The sequence below is a fragment of the Pyrus communis genome, chromosome 1 (genome assembly GCF_963583255.1).
Source record: "Pyrus communis chromosome 1, drPyrComm1.1, whole genome shotgun sequence".
Lineage (NCBI taxonomy): Eukaryota > Viridiplantae > Streptophyta > Magnoliopsida > Rosales > Rosaceae > Pyrus > Pyrus communis.
The window spans coordinates 16,165,891-16,183,698 of record NC_084803.1 but is presented as its reverse complement, the minus strand read 5'-3'; the positions used below and the strand labels follow the sequence as shown (position 1 = coordinate 16,183,698).

Sequence of the window (17,808 nt, the reverse complement as noted above, 5' to 3'; positions counted from 1 at the left end):
ATTTACCAGACTATTTTTTATTTTATGATTAAAGTTGAGCTTTAGCATTCCTTTAAAATAATACGCAATGCAACCAAGTTTAGTTAAATTTGTTAGAATCATGTCTTACTGATTCTAAATTTAATTCTTCTTTTCGTAGTTTAGGTAAATTTAGCATGAAGTATCTTTTTGTGTATCAAAATGAGCTGAATGGAAAGTTCAAATTCATGGGTTTTGCATTAAGCTCATATAATCATCTTTGTTTCACTTTGTTAGTCGACGTGATCCATTCCGTTCAAGTTTTCAAAATAGTAAAATAGCAAAAGTTTTTCATGTGTATTAACCCCTTGGCCAATTTACTCCAAATGTTTCACTCCGGTGGCCAGCTATGTAAAGGTGGGGGCAGGGGCGTCGGTGGTAGCAACCGTCGAGGAAGGGGATTGGGGGCGGTGGAGTTCGGGATGGTATACAGGTGGGTTCAGTCGGACCTGTTTCTGCGAGTGCAAGAGGCACAATATGTACATATTTTATTCACAAAAAAATGGAACCTTTTTTTGTTCTCTTACAAATATATGGAAGATTAATGAGTGACCAAATACGAAGCAAGAAGCTCGATCCAGTTGCGTTCTCTCTCTTCTTCGTCCTTGCAAATACGAAATCGTACTAATAAACTGGGAATGAAACTAAGAAAAGAAGGTGATGTAGCACAAGGTAAAGTTTATTTTATGCAAATCATGCTCCTGTGAACGGGATAATAGCCTTCCAGTTCAACCAGCTCCAGGATCTGCTTTGTAGACCAAAGATAGGAAGAGTGCGAATCAATTATGTCCGTTACATCCACCTGCAAAAACGGAAAAAATACTGATATTGTTAAGGCGATTATTCATAAAAGCCGACATGGTTGTAAAGCATTGGATAAAGCAAGGAATTGAAAGAAATATCTTCAATCCGATATCAAATAGTAGAGAGAGAGAGAGAGAGAGAGAGAGAGAGAGAGAGCTCACATTCTCAATCCCTTGAACATTGATTGGTTGAATTCCAGCTAATCCTCGAGAAAGTAGACTGTTCATTAGGTGATCATTAGTTACAGTCGTGGGAAATCAAGAAATTAACATCAGCTCGTAAGCTAGTTCAAGGTCGAGATGAACTCTCATTTGTGTTTGTGTATGTGTGTGTGCGACCAAAGGCTCCCCCAAAACAACCATTATGCATACCTAGCACGGAAAGCAACCCCAAGCATCCAATCATTTGTGGAGTACGCATTCACAAATCTTCCAGCCACCATCTGCAAATAGCAGGACGAGAAAAAAAAAATGTAAATTCTGCAAAGTTCAGTAGTGGAAAAAAAAAAAATTAGAATTTTAATAACCTTTCTAGCAGCTTCCCATTTCTCATCTGCAATCGAGATGGGTGCTCCAAGCAGAACAACTCGCTCTACAAGTTCAGCTGCCAATATTGAGAATAAATAACGACTATTAATTCAGGTAGAGAAGATTGATAAGAAACTATCAATTTATTATCGCTTTACCATGATGTTCAGTTTCTGCCAAACACTGGAGACACTTGAAAATTACTCGTGCTCCAAGTGAGAAACCCACAAGTGTTACAGGCCTGAAATTCACAAAATGGATTTTTGTTTTGTTATGATTGGTTTTTCAGGAATGTTAGTGCTTTGAAGTTACGATATATACCTGTTCCCATGAATTCCCTTTAGTAACACCTCAGCAAGAAGTTTTCCTGCTTTGTCTGACCTGGAATTGAAAAAAAAATAGAACTAGCTGTCTAGCTATTAATTCATGACAAATACTACTTATGTAATTACTAAAACTTGAATATCTTCATAGGACCGTTCATCACAAAGTGCTTCGTACCATATAATGAATAATTCCTGCAATCATAACAACAGCTTTTGGAAACCACATGTAAATAAGAAGTAACTGAAACGAGAGGTTTCCCCACTCTTCCCAGTAAGAGAGAAAAAGGACCTGTCCACGGCAATTGCCCATTTGCTGTCTATAAAAGCAGTAGCCGCAAGTAATGTTGCCGGCCAAGCAAATGCAGTTACAAGAGTGCCTAACACAGTCATCATTGCACCTTGCTTCATCAAACCCATTGCAATTGCTACATCAACCAGTGGCAAAATCATTACCCTGGGCAACTTTTATCATCATAGTAGTACTAAAAATAATAGTAGCCATGGGTCCAAAATATTTACTTGAGGTAAGCCAATCCTGAATTGCAGTGCTCACTGCAATTAAATTCTTAGACTCCCAGAGCACTGCATACCTATAGATTCATTAATGTCAAAATAGATAAGTCGTCTATTCATTCCATTTATGGATTAACACTCATGTAATTTCAAGTGTACCTTTCCAAATTGTCATCATGTCCCTCCCAAGGCTTTGTAAAGTCTTCCTCATCAAACACAAATCCTGAAACCAAGATCTCGACTGCTAGCCTCTGAAACATAAAGTGAGTAAAATTACAGTTTGAAGCAATAATAGATAGATATATGGATGGAGAAATATATCTCTATGTGAGAGAGAGAGAGAGAGAGAGAGAGAGAGAGTATAGCCAAACTCACGCCCTGGTTATGATTTTCTCCAATAGCTTTGAACTCAAATTGATCGACACCTCCAGTTCTTCTAGCCATTTTGCTCCCTGTGAGTCCAGCTCCAGCAGCTTGATTGGACAGAATGAGCAATAATCCATAATTTAGTTTGCAAAAAAGCAATATGAAATATGAAACTGTTTGTAGAAAACATTTTTAACTAAATAAGAAAATCTATATAAATCATGAAGATATTTCCCACATAAACAAAATATTAAATCCAAAGATTCTAAAAGAAGCCCCCAAAAACAAAAACTTAAACCACTTAATCACCTCCAAATGATGCAGCAACAACAACGGAACCAGCAACAGATCCTGCAGCAGTTGCAGCTGCGGCAAACCCACTTGCTCCAATGACTGGGATGATAGTGCCCAATGTTGGAGCTAGAGCACCAAGTCCTGCAGCAATTGCGGGGGCTGCTAGTCCTGCAGAATAGTAAAACTACATGAATTGCAATGCAGAACCAAAACCAATAAATCTGATAGGAAATTAAATTCACCAGCAACAAGGAAAAAATCTTTAGGATCTATTACCACCAGTTATTGTCAACAACGCTCCTCCAGTTATTGCAGCAGCACCAATGATACCACCACGCTTCCATTTAGCCCATTTGTCTTTTGGTGATTGGGTTCCTTCTTTTTCTTCTTCTTGTTTTACTAATGCCATTGCAGAGCAAGCAACCATTGTCTCAATGGCTTCCTACAAAGCAAATTTTTTTTTTGGGGAGGGGGGGGGGGAGAATCATAAAAGATCACCATAAACAATCAGGTAATGCAGTTACGGTCAATTTGTGTCAAAATAAGATACTAATCTGATCGTTCTCATTAATGATAAAAATGCCGAGGTTTCTTTTTCATATTGATCATACTTCTAGACACCTAACATAAGTAAGAACATTATCTACCAAAGCATATCTGGAATAGGGTACTCAGAGGGACAAGTACACATACCATTTTTATCCATTTGACGTCAAGCCAAGTTGCTAGCAAACGCAGAGCTACACGATGCCGAGCATCGTAACCCTTTCTCCGACGGGTACATTTCTTCTTCTCTTCACGTTTATCAGCCAGACAAGCTGTAAGAAGTTCATAGAGAACTGTAACTTTCCTCTCATAACTGAGCATTGTCAACTCTCCAATAGTTTTCTCACGAATGTCACTGGTAGACGCAACTGCATCTTTAACCCTAACCAGACTACCACCAGTCCCATGCAGATTTTCCAATTGCGAGTCCACTTCTTCAATTTTTTGTTTCACATCAGCTGTGGAGCATTTCTCCATCAGCTTCTCCAAATGCTCATCCACTTCTTCCCTTTTGTGCTTCACCGCAGCTGTGGACCCTTTCTCCTGTGAAGTTCCCAACTTCCCATCCGCCGCCTCAATGTTCTCTTTCACCTCAGTTGTGGAGAACTTCTCGCGGCATTCATTTTCATATTCACGATGCTTTTCCATCTTCGACTGGGAAGACTCATGATCCTTTTCCATGCTAGACGCCATAGCGTCAATACCTTTTGACAACGCAAGCTCTTGATCTGAATTTTCGGAAGCATCCTTACCATCACGACCACCTTCTTCAGCAAGCAACCTCAAGAACTATGACAAAAATCAAAATCAATAACAAAAACGAAACCCAAAACCTGAAAAAACCCGAATAAATTGTTTATCGCGATATTGCAACAAACGAACTTACAGCTCCAACATGATGGCTAGCAGGAGAAGTAGCAGCACTCTCCTGAAGTCCAGACCATGCTGCAGAATCAATCTCCAGAAACCTATTCACAATGCCTCAGGTAATCAAAACCCTAGAATTCAAATCCCTAAATATAAATTACTGTCCTAAATTCCCAACAATCTCAGCACCCAAACAGGGCAACGAAAAATTTCTACGATCACCTCAAATAAATAAATAAAAGAACTCAAAATTGAAGAAGAAAGTGGACCTGAAAACGGGTGCGAGGAGATCCGAGTTTTCGTGGACCCAGAGATCCGGGTCGTCGGAGACGGAGTCGGCGCTGCTGACGCTGCTGGTCCGCTCCTCCGTCGACTCTTCTTCTTGTGATGACAATCGCAGAGGGCGCGTCTGGTGGATCTGAGCCTGGTGAAGAGCGAACGCGAACAGAGCTCCGGCGGCGTACCGCTGCGTCGGCGTCAGATACGACGGCGGGGCCATGAGTGATGCCACCTGAAGCCTCGAATGAACTGAAATTTTTTTGAAATCCTGAAATTTGTCCTGGCTACTTCTTCATTGCTTGTCCACGCGGCAACGTGAAGAGTTGTTTTCGATACAATTGATATACATATCAATTCATATTAGTGACAACATATCAATTCATATTAGTGAGAGGAAGGAAGTAGGTATAAAATATCATACTGTAATTATAATAACACAAGGGGATGACAAATAAAAAAGGAATTGATAGATACTGATGTTATTGGTCTTTTCTTCTTCTCAGTCTATTTTGATAGCACACGGAGCGCTCTATTTATAAAGCAACTCCAAACGAGCGTAATAATTACACCTTGAAATTTATAGCACACACCTTTTAAAAATACAATCCTCATTCATTTTCCTAGTCAATATTAATGTGTGGGCATTCATTAACCCACAAATATTTTCAACACTTTCCCTTGGATGCCCACATATCAACATCAATTGCCTCGTTAAAACCTGACTCGGAAAAACCAAGTGGGAAACCATAGCGAAAGAAAAAGAATACAACTTTACCTAGATTGTTGATATAGTGTTAAGTATGCTTATGTTACCTCATTAAAACCTTGATAGGAAAAATCATGATCGAAGGAAAAAGAGTACAACATGCATGTATCATGGATGCTCCCCCTGATATGTATCTCCTCCTGATTCCGTATTTTCCAAATTTATCTGATTGGTAAGTCGACGTAATCCGATACTTTGCACTAACTTCTGAAACGTTCACTTTGGTAGAGATTTGGTGAACAAGTCTGCCAGATTTTCATTGAAACAGATTTGTCTGACTTCAATAACTTTAGCCTTCTGAAGCCCATGTGCACTGAAAAATTTTGGAGATATGTGTTTAGTCTTATCGCACTTGATGAATCCTTCCTTCATTTGGGCAACACAGGCTGCATTATCTTCATGGATGACAGTTGAAATGTCTGTCTTTGAAGGTAGACTACATGAATTCTGGATATGATGGATCATTAATCTTAACCAAGAACATTCACGACTTGTTTCATGTAAAGCAAGTATTTCTGAGTGATTTGAAGATGTAGCAACTAATGTTTGCTTTGTTGAGCGCTACGAAATTGCTGTATCTCCATTCTTGAACACATATCCAGTTTGTGAGCAGGTTTTATGTGGATCAAAGAGAAAACCAACATCTGCATATCTAACAAGAACCTGGTCATTTGTGGATTTATTTGAGTAGAAGAGACTCATGTCTGTTATCCCATGAAGGTATCGCAATACATCTTTGACTCCCTTCCAATGACGAATTGTTGGAGCAGAGTTATACCTTACTAACAAGTTGATTGAAAAATGTATATCTGATCTAGTACATTGTGCTAAATACAATAAAGTATCTATTACACTTCAATATGGTACTTCTGAACCAAGGACCAGTTCATCATTTTCTTTTGGAAAAAATGGAACTTTCTTAATGTCCAAAGAACGAACGATCATTGGTATGCTGAGTGGATAAGCTTTGTCCATGCCAAATCGCTTCAGGATTTTTTCAATGTAAGCTGATTGGTGGACCAAAACTCCACTAGCACAATGCTCGATCTGTAGGCCGAGACAATATTTTGTTTTTCCAAGGTATTTCATTTCAAATTCACTTTTCAGATATTCAGCAGTTTTATTGAGTTCTTCAGGGGTTCCAACTAGGTTCATATCATCGACATATACTGCAATTATAGCATATCCAGTGTTGGATTTCTTAATGAACACACAAGAGCAAATGACATTGTTGGTATACCCTTCTTTGATCAAATACTTACTGAAACGATTATACCACATTCGTCCAGATTGTTTCAGCCCATACAATGATCACCTTAATTTGATTAAGAGCATACCTCGTGGTTTGTTAGTTGTTTCAAGCAACTTAAGTCCTTCTGGACTTTCATAGATATCTTAATATCTAATTCTCCATAAAGATACGCAGTGATGACATCCATAAGTTGCATGTCAAGTTTTTCTGAAACTACTAAACTTATTAAGTAACGGAACGTAATTGCATCCATTACAAGAGAGTATGTCTCCTCATAATCAATTCCAAGTCTTTGTGAAAAGCCTTATGCAAGGAGTCGTGCTTTATATCTTGCAATCTTGTTTTTCTCATTTCGCTTTCTTATGAATACCCATTTGTAACCCACATGGTTTATACCAAGCGGGGTTTGGACTACTAGTCCAAAAACATTTCGCCTTTCCAAAGAATTTAATTCTGCCTGGATTGCATTTTTCCACTTAGGCCAATCTTATCTTTGTTTGCATTCATCAACAGAGCGGGGTTCAATATCATCACTTGATATGATTTCAGTGGCTACTGCGAACGCGAACATGGTGTCGATGATTATTTCATTCTGATCCCACAATTCATTAGTACAAGCATAATTTATAGAGATTTCTTTGTTTTCATGCACCTCTGTTTCTTTAAATACATGTGTCTCTTCAAGGATATTTTCTTTTTTGAAAGTACAGGATCATGAATTGTGGATTTGTCATTCATTTTTTTCTTCTTAAATGATTTCGTTTGGATTCAGTTGTGCCATCGTCTTTTTCTTTCAAAAGGATGAATCTTTGGAACCTGGGAGTCTACCACGCTTCAGATGTGCACCAGATGAATCATTCGCTGGCACTTTATTTTGTCCAACAGAGACATCAATTCTTGCAAGTGCATTTGTAGCTGGTATATGTGATTTTGTCACTTTCATAGCATTATTAAATGCATCTGGCATTTGATTGGCAATACCTTGAAGATGAACGATTATTTTCACTTCATTTTCACATTGAGTGCTATATGGATCAAAATGAGATAAGGTGGGAACAGCCCATGTCAGCTTTTGTCATTCTTCTGGAACGGTCTTTTCTCCCCCTAACGACGGGAAGACTATCTCATCAAAATGACAATCAATAAAACAAGCTGTAAACATATCACCTTTCAAGTGTTCCAAATATCTAATGATACAACGAATCAAAACCCACATATATTCCCAGTCTACGCTAAGGTCCCATTTTAATGCGTTGTGGTGGTGCAATAGGCACATAAACAGCACAACCAAAAACTCGTAAGTGTGAAATGTTCGGCTAATGCCCAAACACGAGTTGCATTGAGGAGTATTGGTAGTTGGTTATAGGTCTCAATCGAATCAATGATGCATCATGTAAGATGGCATGTCCCTATGCATAAACTGACAATTTTATTTTCATAAGCAGAGTGCGGACTATTAATTGAAGCCACTTGATAAATGTCTTTGCTAAACCATTTTGAGTATGGACATGAGGAATAAGATGTTCAACATCAATGCCCAATGTCATGCAGTAATCATCAAAGGTTTGAGACGTAAATTCACCAGCGTTATCAAGTCGGATTGACTTAATAGGATAATCTAGGAACTGTGCTCGCAACTTAATTATATGAACAAGAAGTCTTGTAAAAACTACACTCCAAGTAGACAAGAGACAAACATGTGACCATTGGGTAGATGCATTAACCAAAACCATAAAATATCGGAATGGTCCACATGATGGTTAAATAGGCCCACAAATATCCCCTTGAATTCTTTGCAGAAATGATGGGGATTTAGCATCAACCTTTAGTTGTAATGATCTAATTACCAACTTCTCTTGAGAACAAGTCTTACAAGGATTATCATTTGAGATAGTAATGTGTCTGCTCAATAATGGATGGTCATTAAAGTTGGCAATGATTCTGCGCATCATGGTAGCTTCTGGGTGACCCAGACGGTTATGCCCAAGCATGTAAACTTTTGAATCAATGAACTTCTGGTTCATGACAATATGTGATTCAACTGTCTTTATGTATGTATAATACAATCCACTTGTCCAACCATGCAACTTCTCCAATATACACTTCTACGTATCATTGGAGGTAATGCATAGATACTCCACATTTTTTGCACTTTTCGTTTCAATATGGTATCCATTTAAACGTATGTCTTTGAAACTTAACAAATTTTGAGTAAATCGAGTAGTGTATAATCCATTCTGTATGGACAATATTGTTCCATTTGGTAATATAATATGGGCTTTTCCTGAGCCTTCAATTACATCTAATTGACCTGATATTGTTGTTACCCTTACTTTTGTAAGGATCAATCTTGAGAAATACTTTCGATCTTGAAGTATTGTATGTGTGGTTGAGCTGTCTGCAAGACAAATATCGTCGTTATTTCTCATATTTTGAGAATGACCATAGTTTTTATCCATACTTTCTTAGTAAAGGGGATCACAGTTAAAAACAATTTATAACAGGAAATTTAAATGCCACTTTAATTGAATTTGAAATGCTAGTTTTAAACTACAAGTTCAGTACATCAAACATAAATGATTCAGTCAGACTGGTACACTTCAATCCCTATTTCCACAATGAAATCTGAAACATCTAGGTGGGTTGTGTTTAATTGCCCTCATAAATCACACACTGCATCAGGTATATCCATTGGTTTAGCCTGATCGAGAAAATTTGTCTCAACACCCTTTTCCTTGATGGAGGCTTGATATAGATCCACCAGATGTTTTGGGGTATGACAAGTATGCGCCCAGTGTCCATTGCCACCACACATATGGCAAGCTCCTTTAGAGTTTTTGGGAACATTATTCATATGAGCTTTGCCTTTGTGGCGATTTATATTTTTGAAGCTCGGGCCTAAATTATGCTCTGGTTGTGAAACTGTACATCAAGATTCTTGCCTTTCCCGTTCCACCGTCCTCGCCTGTGGCTACGTCCTCGTTTATGATTATTACCACCAAAGGGTGTGGAGTTTACTTCGAGGGAAGCAGCATTCACTTCTGGGAATGGTGCAAATCCAGTAGGTAGGGACTAATGATTTTTTCATCAGGAGCTCATTGTTTTGTTCAGCTACTAGGAGCATAGATATCAACTGGTTGTATTCAGTGAAACCTCGCTCTCTATACTGCTGTTGTAGGAGCACATTAGAGGCATGAAAGGTGCTGAAATTTTTTTCTAGCATATCTTCCTCAGTGATGGTTTCCCCATAGAGTTTCATCTGGGAGCTAATTCTGAATATCGCAGAATTTTACTCAGCCACTAACTTGAAATCCTGGATCCTTATGTGAGTCCACTCATAACGAGCTCTTGGAAGAATCACCGTTTTCTGGTGATTGTATCTGTTTCTTAATACATTCGAGAGAGCTAACGGATCTTCAACCGTTAGGTACTCGCTCTTTAGTCCTTCATTAAGGTGGAGACAGATAAAGATCATTACCTTCGCCCGATCTTGAGAAGATGCATTGTTCTCCTCCTTAATTGTTTCTCCAAGATTTCCTACCTCCAAATGGATCTTGGTATCCACTACCCAAGTACGGTAGTTCTTCCCAGTAATGTTCAGGGCAACAAAATCAAGCTTTGCCAAGTTCGTCATTTTCTTTTCTGAAGGAAAACTAAGATGTGTAAGAACTTGCAATAATATGTATTTTGGAGGTATGTAGTGTTAGAACTTCTGATTCTTACAAATTTTTCATTTTGATATTCAGGCTAAAATGTAGTGTTACTACGGTCTAGTAGTATTTCTCTTCGCTTGGAAATGAAAGGTCTTAGGTTCAAATCTCGTGAATAGCGATTCGATACCAAATTAGGTTGCCCACTATGTGACTTGGTCGAACTGCCCCTCCTCTTAGTGTAAAAATATCGATGTTCTCAAAAAAAAAAAAAAAAAAAAAAAAGAAGAAAAACAATGTTTCCATCTTCATTTATAATAGATTGTTACATGTGACTATGATAGTCTGGTAGGTTTGAGATGTTACCGTGAGTCGTAATCGAAGTGTCAACAAATCTCTCTCCTCACTAAGTTATATTGCGTGTCATAGTGTGTATAGTCACTCATGCGAGTGTAAGCGATTTTCTGATTATAAATCATTACAACTATACATGACCCACAATTAGAAATGACCAACGCTTATGGTAGAATTAGTTGTCCAAGCACGCATGAGTGATTTTTTTACCACGGATTACTAAACCACCTAAATTGATACGGTAAACATAACCCTATATTTAGGTATGATTGGATGGAGTTGCCATTTAAGATCAAGCAACTTAGCAAAATGCACGAGAAGAAAACACAAGGAATTAATTCTTGAGTTGGGTAAAAGGTCCATTGTGGACGTCATTACTTGTTCATCAGATATTACTTGAAACATGGAATGAATACCACAATATCATGGTACTCTAAATTAATATGCTAAATCTAATCCCAAAAAAATAATTATTCACTTAAGCAGTCTCCTCATTATGAGCAATGAATTCAAAATTAAATGTGTCTAATTTTGTTGTTTGAGACCCAAAATCAGGGGTGCAAATAACCACACGACGCTCCCTTCTTGCAGTGCCCGCTTTCGTAATATTTACAAACCCGCTCTTTAGTCCTTCATTAAGGTGGAGACAGATAAAGATCATGACCTTCGCCCGATCTTGAGAAGATGCATTGTTCTCCTCCTTGATTGTTTCTCCAAGATTCCCTACCTCCAAATGGATCTTGGTATCCACTACCCAAGTACGGTAGTTCTTCCCAGTAATGTTCAGGGCAACAAAATCAAGCTTTGCCAAGTTCGTCATTTTCTTTTCTGAAAGAAAACTAAGATGTGTAAGAACTTGCAATAATATGTATTTTGGAGGTATGTAATGTTAGTGTAGACATCGAAATTTCAGTAAAACAAATGTTCACCAATGCATTAAAGTTTTGACGTGTCAAAGCATACATGGCATACGCCACGTGTTGTACAAATTGTACACATGGCGTGTGACTCAACAAAATAGGAAGAAATACCCTTGAAGGACTAAACAAGTTTTTCTTCTCATTTTGGGCAATGACAAGGCAAATACATTTCTCTACACACCAAAACCTTGAAGCCTTAAAGTTCTAAAGCTCTCAAGAAAATCCCGAAGGATCAAGGAATTCACAAATACATTTCTCTACTCCCAAATTGGAAGAGAATTCCCCAAATCCTTGAAGCTTTGAAACTCCAAAGCTTCCAACCATTCAAATTCCCAAGAATTCCGAAGGATCGAAAAAGCTCTCTTCGTTCTTCGCCAAATCCTTGAGGTCCACCTTCAAGATCAAGCCCCGAAGGCCCTTGAAGAAACTTCCATCCACCTTCAAGATCAAGCCCAACGGCCCTTGAAGAAACTTCCATCAAACTTCAAGATCAAGCCCCGAAAGCCCTTGAAGAAATCCACACAACCATTATTCAAGATCAAGCCCCGACGGCCCTTGAAGAAAGTGTTCATCCGTTCATCCTAAGATCAAGCCCCAATGGCCCTTTGGATCAACAACCTCAACAAATCCACACATCCAATCGTTCTTCAAGATTAAGCCCAAAAGCCCTTGAAGATCCGCTCATCCATCAACCTTCAAGATCAAGCCCAAAAGCCCTTGAAGAAATCCACACAACCATTATTCAAGATCAAGCCCCGACGGCCCTTGAAGAAAGTGTTCGTCGTTCATCCTAAGATCAAGCCCCAACGGCCCCTTGGATCAACAGCACAAACAAATCCACACATCCAATCGTTCTTCAAGACTAAGCCCAAAAGCCCTTGAAGATCTGCTCATCCATCTATTCTTCAAGATCAAGCCCAAAAGCCCTTGAAGAAAACCAATTGTTCATTCAAGATCAAGCCTCGACGGCCCTTGAAGAAAACCAACCATTCTTCAAGATCAAGCCCAACGCCCCTTGAAGATCCGTTCAACAACTGTTCATCCAAGATCAAGCCCCGACGGCCCTTGGATCAACAAACAAATCCACACATCTATTCTTCAAGATCAAGCCCAAAAGCCCTTGAAGAAAACCAACTGTTCATTCAAGATCAAGCATCGACGGCCCTTGAAGAAAACCAACCATTCTTCAAGATCAAGCCCAACGCCCCTTGAAGATCCGTTCAACAACTGTTCATCCAAGATCAAGCCCCGACGGTCCTTGGATCAACAAACAAATCCACACATCTATTCTTCAAGATCAAGCCCAAAAGCCCTTGAAGAAAACCAACTGTTCATTCAAGATCAAGCCTCGACGGCCCTTGAAGAAAACCAACCGTTCTTCAAGATCAAGCCCAAAAGCCCTTGAAGATCCGCTCATCCATCAACATTCAAGATCAAGCCCCGAAGGCCCTTGAAGAAACTTACAACTGTTCATCCAAGATCAAGCCTCGACGGCCCTTGGATCAACAAATCTAGATCTTACGGAGATAGAATCAGAGGACCAAATTTAAGAGAGCTCGTAACCCCAAAATCATAAACACAAAAATATTATTTTGTACACGTTATTCTGGTTTCTTGTTTCAAGGAATCTTTCGTGTTCACAAATTTGGCACGCCCAGTGGGACCATCTCTACCTCTCATCTCTGTCTCCGTTCAAGATATTTAAGCACAGTCCATGGCTTCAAACAAAGAACAAGTCATGACTATCGGCACTACCTCCATTGAAAAACAGTTGGTTCAGATGAAGGAAACAATTGCAAGGCTGCTAAAGACTGCAGAGGAGAAAAACTTGCAAACCGCCGGACTCATCAACCGTCTGGAGGCGCAACATGGCGTCAAAGTGAAACCAAGCTCTCTTCCAACTAAGAAGACCGAAGAAGGCTTTAACCCAAATGCCTACGAACTCATGTCAAAGGCTAGGCATGACTTTGCTTCCTCTTCAAATCTTGGAAAGAAGGTTTCAAACACCGTCAACGACAAAGATCGTGACCTCACCAAAACTCAAAAGAAGTTGAAGGAGCATGGTTACGGAGTTGACAACAACCAAAGCACACCTCCAAAATCAATGGCATCAAGCAAGGGACAAGCCGTTCTTGCAACCACCAAGGGAAGAAGCATAAGCACTTCCGCTGCAAATGGAGCATTCATTGGTGCCACAACCACTTCTCAACATGCCGCTGCAAAGTTGGTACTGCTAAGCAAGCAAGAGCAGCATCAAATACGCGAGTCGGTCATCCACCTGACCTTGATGGGGGCACCAAAGCATGCTATTGAGGCACACAAGATGACACCCCAAAATGGCCAATGGGGTTCTTCATCAGCACTATGGATGTCTGAAGGAAAGTCATGTCTATTGGTTGCACAAGTCATGACCATCGGCGTCACCTCTGTTGAAGAACAACTGGCTCAAATGAGCGAAGCAATTGCAAAGCTTACACAGACTGTGGAAGAGAAGGACTTACAGATTGCCGCACTTGTCAACCAACTAGATGCGCTGCCCGACGTGAAAGTCGACCCAAATGTTGGCCTATTAAAGAAAGAAGTCGACGAAGAAGAGGAGCCTCCAGTGGAGAAAGTCGAAGAGAAGCTGAAGCTAGACCAAGCAACGGCGTTCATAGAATCTCTCTCTATCCAGCAGCTACAGGAGATGATCGCAAGCACTGTCAAGACACAGTACGAAGGAAGCTCGCATGACTCCGTACTGTACTCAAAGCCTTACTCCAAGAAGATTGATGCTTTGAAGATGCCAAGGGGTTATCAGCCCCCAAAATTCATGCAGTTCGATGGAAAAGGCAACCCGAAGCAACATGTCGCCCATTTCATTGAAACTTGCAACAATGCTGGGACAGAGGGAGACTACCTTGTCAAACAGTTCGTACGTTCGCTGAAAAGTAACGCTTTTGACTGGTACACCGACCTCGAACCCGAGTCTATCAACAGTTGGGACCAGCTAGAAAGGGAATTCCTCAATCGTTTTTACAGCACTCGTCGTACTGTAAGCATGCTAGAGCTGACCAGTACGAAACAGTGGAGAGATGAACCTGTCATCAACTACATAAATAGATGGCGCTCCTTAAGTCTGGATTGTAAAGATCGGCTTTCTGAAATCTCTGCCATTGAGATGTGCGTTCAAGGCATGCAGTGGGGACTACACTACATCCTTCAAGGCATTAAACCACGAACATTTGAGGAGTTAGCCACCCGCGCCCATGATATGGAGTTAAGCATCACCCGTCATGAGAAGAAAGAACAGATCGCCGACTACAAGAATGACAAAGTTTTGGCACGCCCAATGGGACCATCTCTACCTCTCATCTCTGTCTCCGTTCAAGATATTTAAGCACAGTCCATGGCTTCAAACAAAGAACAAGTCATGACTATCGGCACTACCTCCATTGAAAAACAGTTGGTTCAGATGAAGGAAACAATTGCAAGGCTGCTAAAGACTGCAGAGGAGAAAAACTTGCAAACCGCCGGACTCATCAACCGTCTGGAGGCGCAACATGGCGTCAAAGTGAAACCAAGCTCTCTTCCAACTAAGAAGACCGAAGAAGGCTTTAACCCAAATGCCTATGAACTCATGTCAAAGGCTAGGCATGACTTTGCTTCCTCTTCAAATCTTGGAAAGAAGGTTTCAAACACCGTCAACGACAAAGATCGTGACCTCACCAAAACTCAAAAGAAGTTGAAGGAGCATGGTTACGGAGTTGACAACAACCAAAGCACACCTCCAAAATCAATGGCATCAAGCAAGGGACAAGCCGTTCTTGCAACCACCAAGGGAAGAAGCATAAGCACTTCCGCTGCAAATGGAGCATTCATTGGTGCCACAACCACTTCTCAACATGTCGCTGCAAAGTTGGTACTGCTAAGCAAGCAAGAGCAGCATCAAATACGCGAGTCGGTCATCCACCTGACCTTGATGGGGGCACCAAAGCATGCTATTGAGGCACACAAGATGACACCCCAAAATGGCCAATGGGGTTCTTCATCAGCACTATGGATGTCTGAAGGAAAGTCATGTCTATTGGTTGCACAAGTCATGACCATCGGCGTCACCTCTGTTGAAGAACAACTGGCTCAAATGAGCGAAGCAATTGCAAAGCTTACACAGACTGTGGAAGAGAAGGACTTGCAGATTGCCGCACTTGTCAACCAACTAGATGCGCTGCCCGACGTGAAAGTCGACCCAAATGTTGGCCTATTAAAGAAAGAAGTCGACGAAGAAGAGGAGCCTCCAGTGGAGAAAGTCGAAGAGAAGCTGAAGCTAGACCAAGCAACGGCGTTCATGGAATCTCTCTCTATCCAGCAGCTACAGGAGATGATCGCAAGCACTGTCAAGACACAGTACGAAGGAAGCTCGCATGACTCCGTACTGTACTCAAAGCCTTACTCCAAGAAGATTGATGCTTTGAAGATGCCAAGGGGTTATCAGCCCCCAAAATTCATGCAGTTCGATGGAAAAGGCAACCCGAAGCAACATGTCGCCCATTTCATTGAAACTTGCAACAATGCTGGGACAGAGGGAGACTACCTTGTCAAACAGTTCGTACGTTCGCTGAAAAGTAACGCTTTTGACTGGTACACCGACCTCGAACCCGAGTCTATCAACAGTTGGGACCAGCTAGAAAGGGAATTCCTCAATCGTTTTTACAGCACTCGTCGTACTGTAAGCATGCTAGAGCTGACCAGTACGAAACAGTGGAGAGATGAACCTGTCATCAACTACATAAATAGATGGCGCTCCTTAAGTCTGGATTGTAAAGATCGGCTTTCTGAAATCTCTGCCATTGAGATGTGCGTTCAAGGCATGCAGTGGGGACTACACTACATCCTTCAAGGCATTAAACCACGAACATTTGAGGAGTTAGCCACCCGCGCCCATGATATGGAGTTAAGCATCACCCGTCATGAGAAGAAAGAACAGATCGCCGACTACAAGAATGACAAAGTTTTGGCACGCCCAGTGGGACCATCTCTACCTCTCATCTCTGTCTCCGTTCAAGATATTTAAGCACAGTCCATGGCTTCAAACAAAGAACAAGTCATGACTATCGGCACTACCTCCATTGAAAAACAGTTGGTTCAGATGAAGGAAACAATTGCAAGGCTGCTAAAGACTGCAGAGGAGAAAAACTTGCAAACCGCCGGACTCATCAACCGTCTGGAGGCGCAACATGGCGTCAAAGTGAAACCAAGCTCTCTTCCAACTAAGAAGACCGAAGAAGGCTTTAACCCAAATGCCTATGAACTCATGTCAAAGGCTAGGCATGACTTTGCTTCCTCTTCAAATCTTGGAAAGAAGGTTTCAAACACCGTCAACGACAAAGATCGTGACCTCACCAAAACTCAAAAGAAGTTGAAGGAGCATGGTTACGGAGTTGACAACAACCAAAGCACACCTCCAAAATCAATGGCATCAAGCAAGGGACAAGCCGTTCTTGCAACCACCAAGGGAAGAAGCATAAGCACTTCCGCTGCAAATGGAGCATTCATTGGTGCCACAACCACTTCTCAACATGCCGCTGCAAAGTTGGTACTGCTAAGCAAGCAAGAGCAGCATCAAATACGCGAGTCGGTCATCCACCTGACCTTGATGGGGGCACCAAAGCATGCTATTGAGGCACACAAGATGACACCCCAAAATGGCCAATGGGGTTCTTCATCAGCACTATGGATGTCTGAAGGAAAGTCATGTCTATTGGTTGCACAAGTCATGACCATCGGCGTCACCTCTGTTGAAGAACAACTGGCTCAAATGAGCGAAGCAATTGCAAAGCTTACACAGACTGTGGAAGAGAAGGACTTGCAGATTGCCGCACTTGTCAACCAACTAGATGCGCTGCCCGACGTGAAAGTCGACCCAAATGTTGGCCTATTAAAGAAAGAAGTCGACGAAGAAGAGGAGCCTCCAGTGGAGAAAGTCGAAGAGAAGCTGAAGCTAGACCAAGCAACGGCGTTCATGGAATCTCTCTCTATCCAGCAGCTACAGGAGATGATCGCAAGCACTGTCAAGACACAGTACGAAGGAAGCTCGCATGACTCCGTACTGTACTCAAAGCCTTACTCCAAGAAGATTGATGCTTTGAAGATGCCAAGGGGTTATCAGCCCCCAAAATTCATGCAGTTCGATGGAAAAGGCAACCCGAAGCAACATGTCGCCCATTTCATTGAAACTTGCAACAATGCTGGGACAGAGGGAGACTACCTTGTCAAACAGTTCGTACGTTCGCTGAAAAGTAACGCTTTTGACTGGTACACCGACCTCGAACCCGAGTCTATCAACA

At 41.0% G+C, this 17,808-nt stretch overlaps 2 protein-coding genes across 2 annotated transcripts; both read right to left on the bottom strand.

Moving 5' to 3' along the window:
- Nucleotides 1-487: 487 nt before the first annotated feature.
- On the bottom strand, nt 488-4,871 carry LOC137735153 (uncharacterized). The gene is made up of 15 exons (XM_068474548.1): nt 4,531-4,871; nt 4,281-4,362; nt 3,542-4,183; nt 3,125-3,290; nt 2,864-3,016; nt 2,564-2,661; nt 2,348-2,439; nt 2,195-2,265; nt 1,965-2,100; nt 1,671-1,730; nt 1,508-1,590; nt 1,349-1,425; nt 1,194-1,264; nt 984-1,041; nt 488-820 (listed from the first exon to the last, which is right to left on the bottom strand). Exons 1-15 carry the CDS (start codon nt 4,758-4,760, stop codon nt 698-700), a joined length of 2,142 nt encoding a protein of 713 aa, XP_068330649.1. The 5' UTR covers nt 4,761-4,871; the 3' UTR covers nt 488-697.
- A 4,976-nt stretch (nt 4,872-9,847) lies between these two features.
- LOC137712773 (uncharacterized) lies at nt 9,848-10,192 on the bottom strand. Its single transcript, XM_068451972.1, has one exon. It carries the CDS (start codon nt 10,190-10,192, stop codon nt 9,848-9,850), a length of 345 nt encoding a protein of 114 aa, XP_068308073.1.
- Between the last annotated feature and the right edge of the window lie 7,616 nt (nt 10,193-17,808).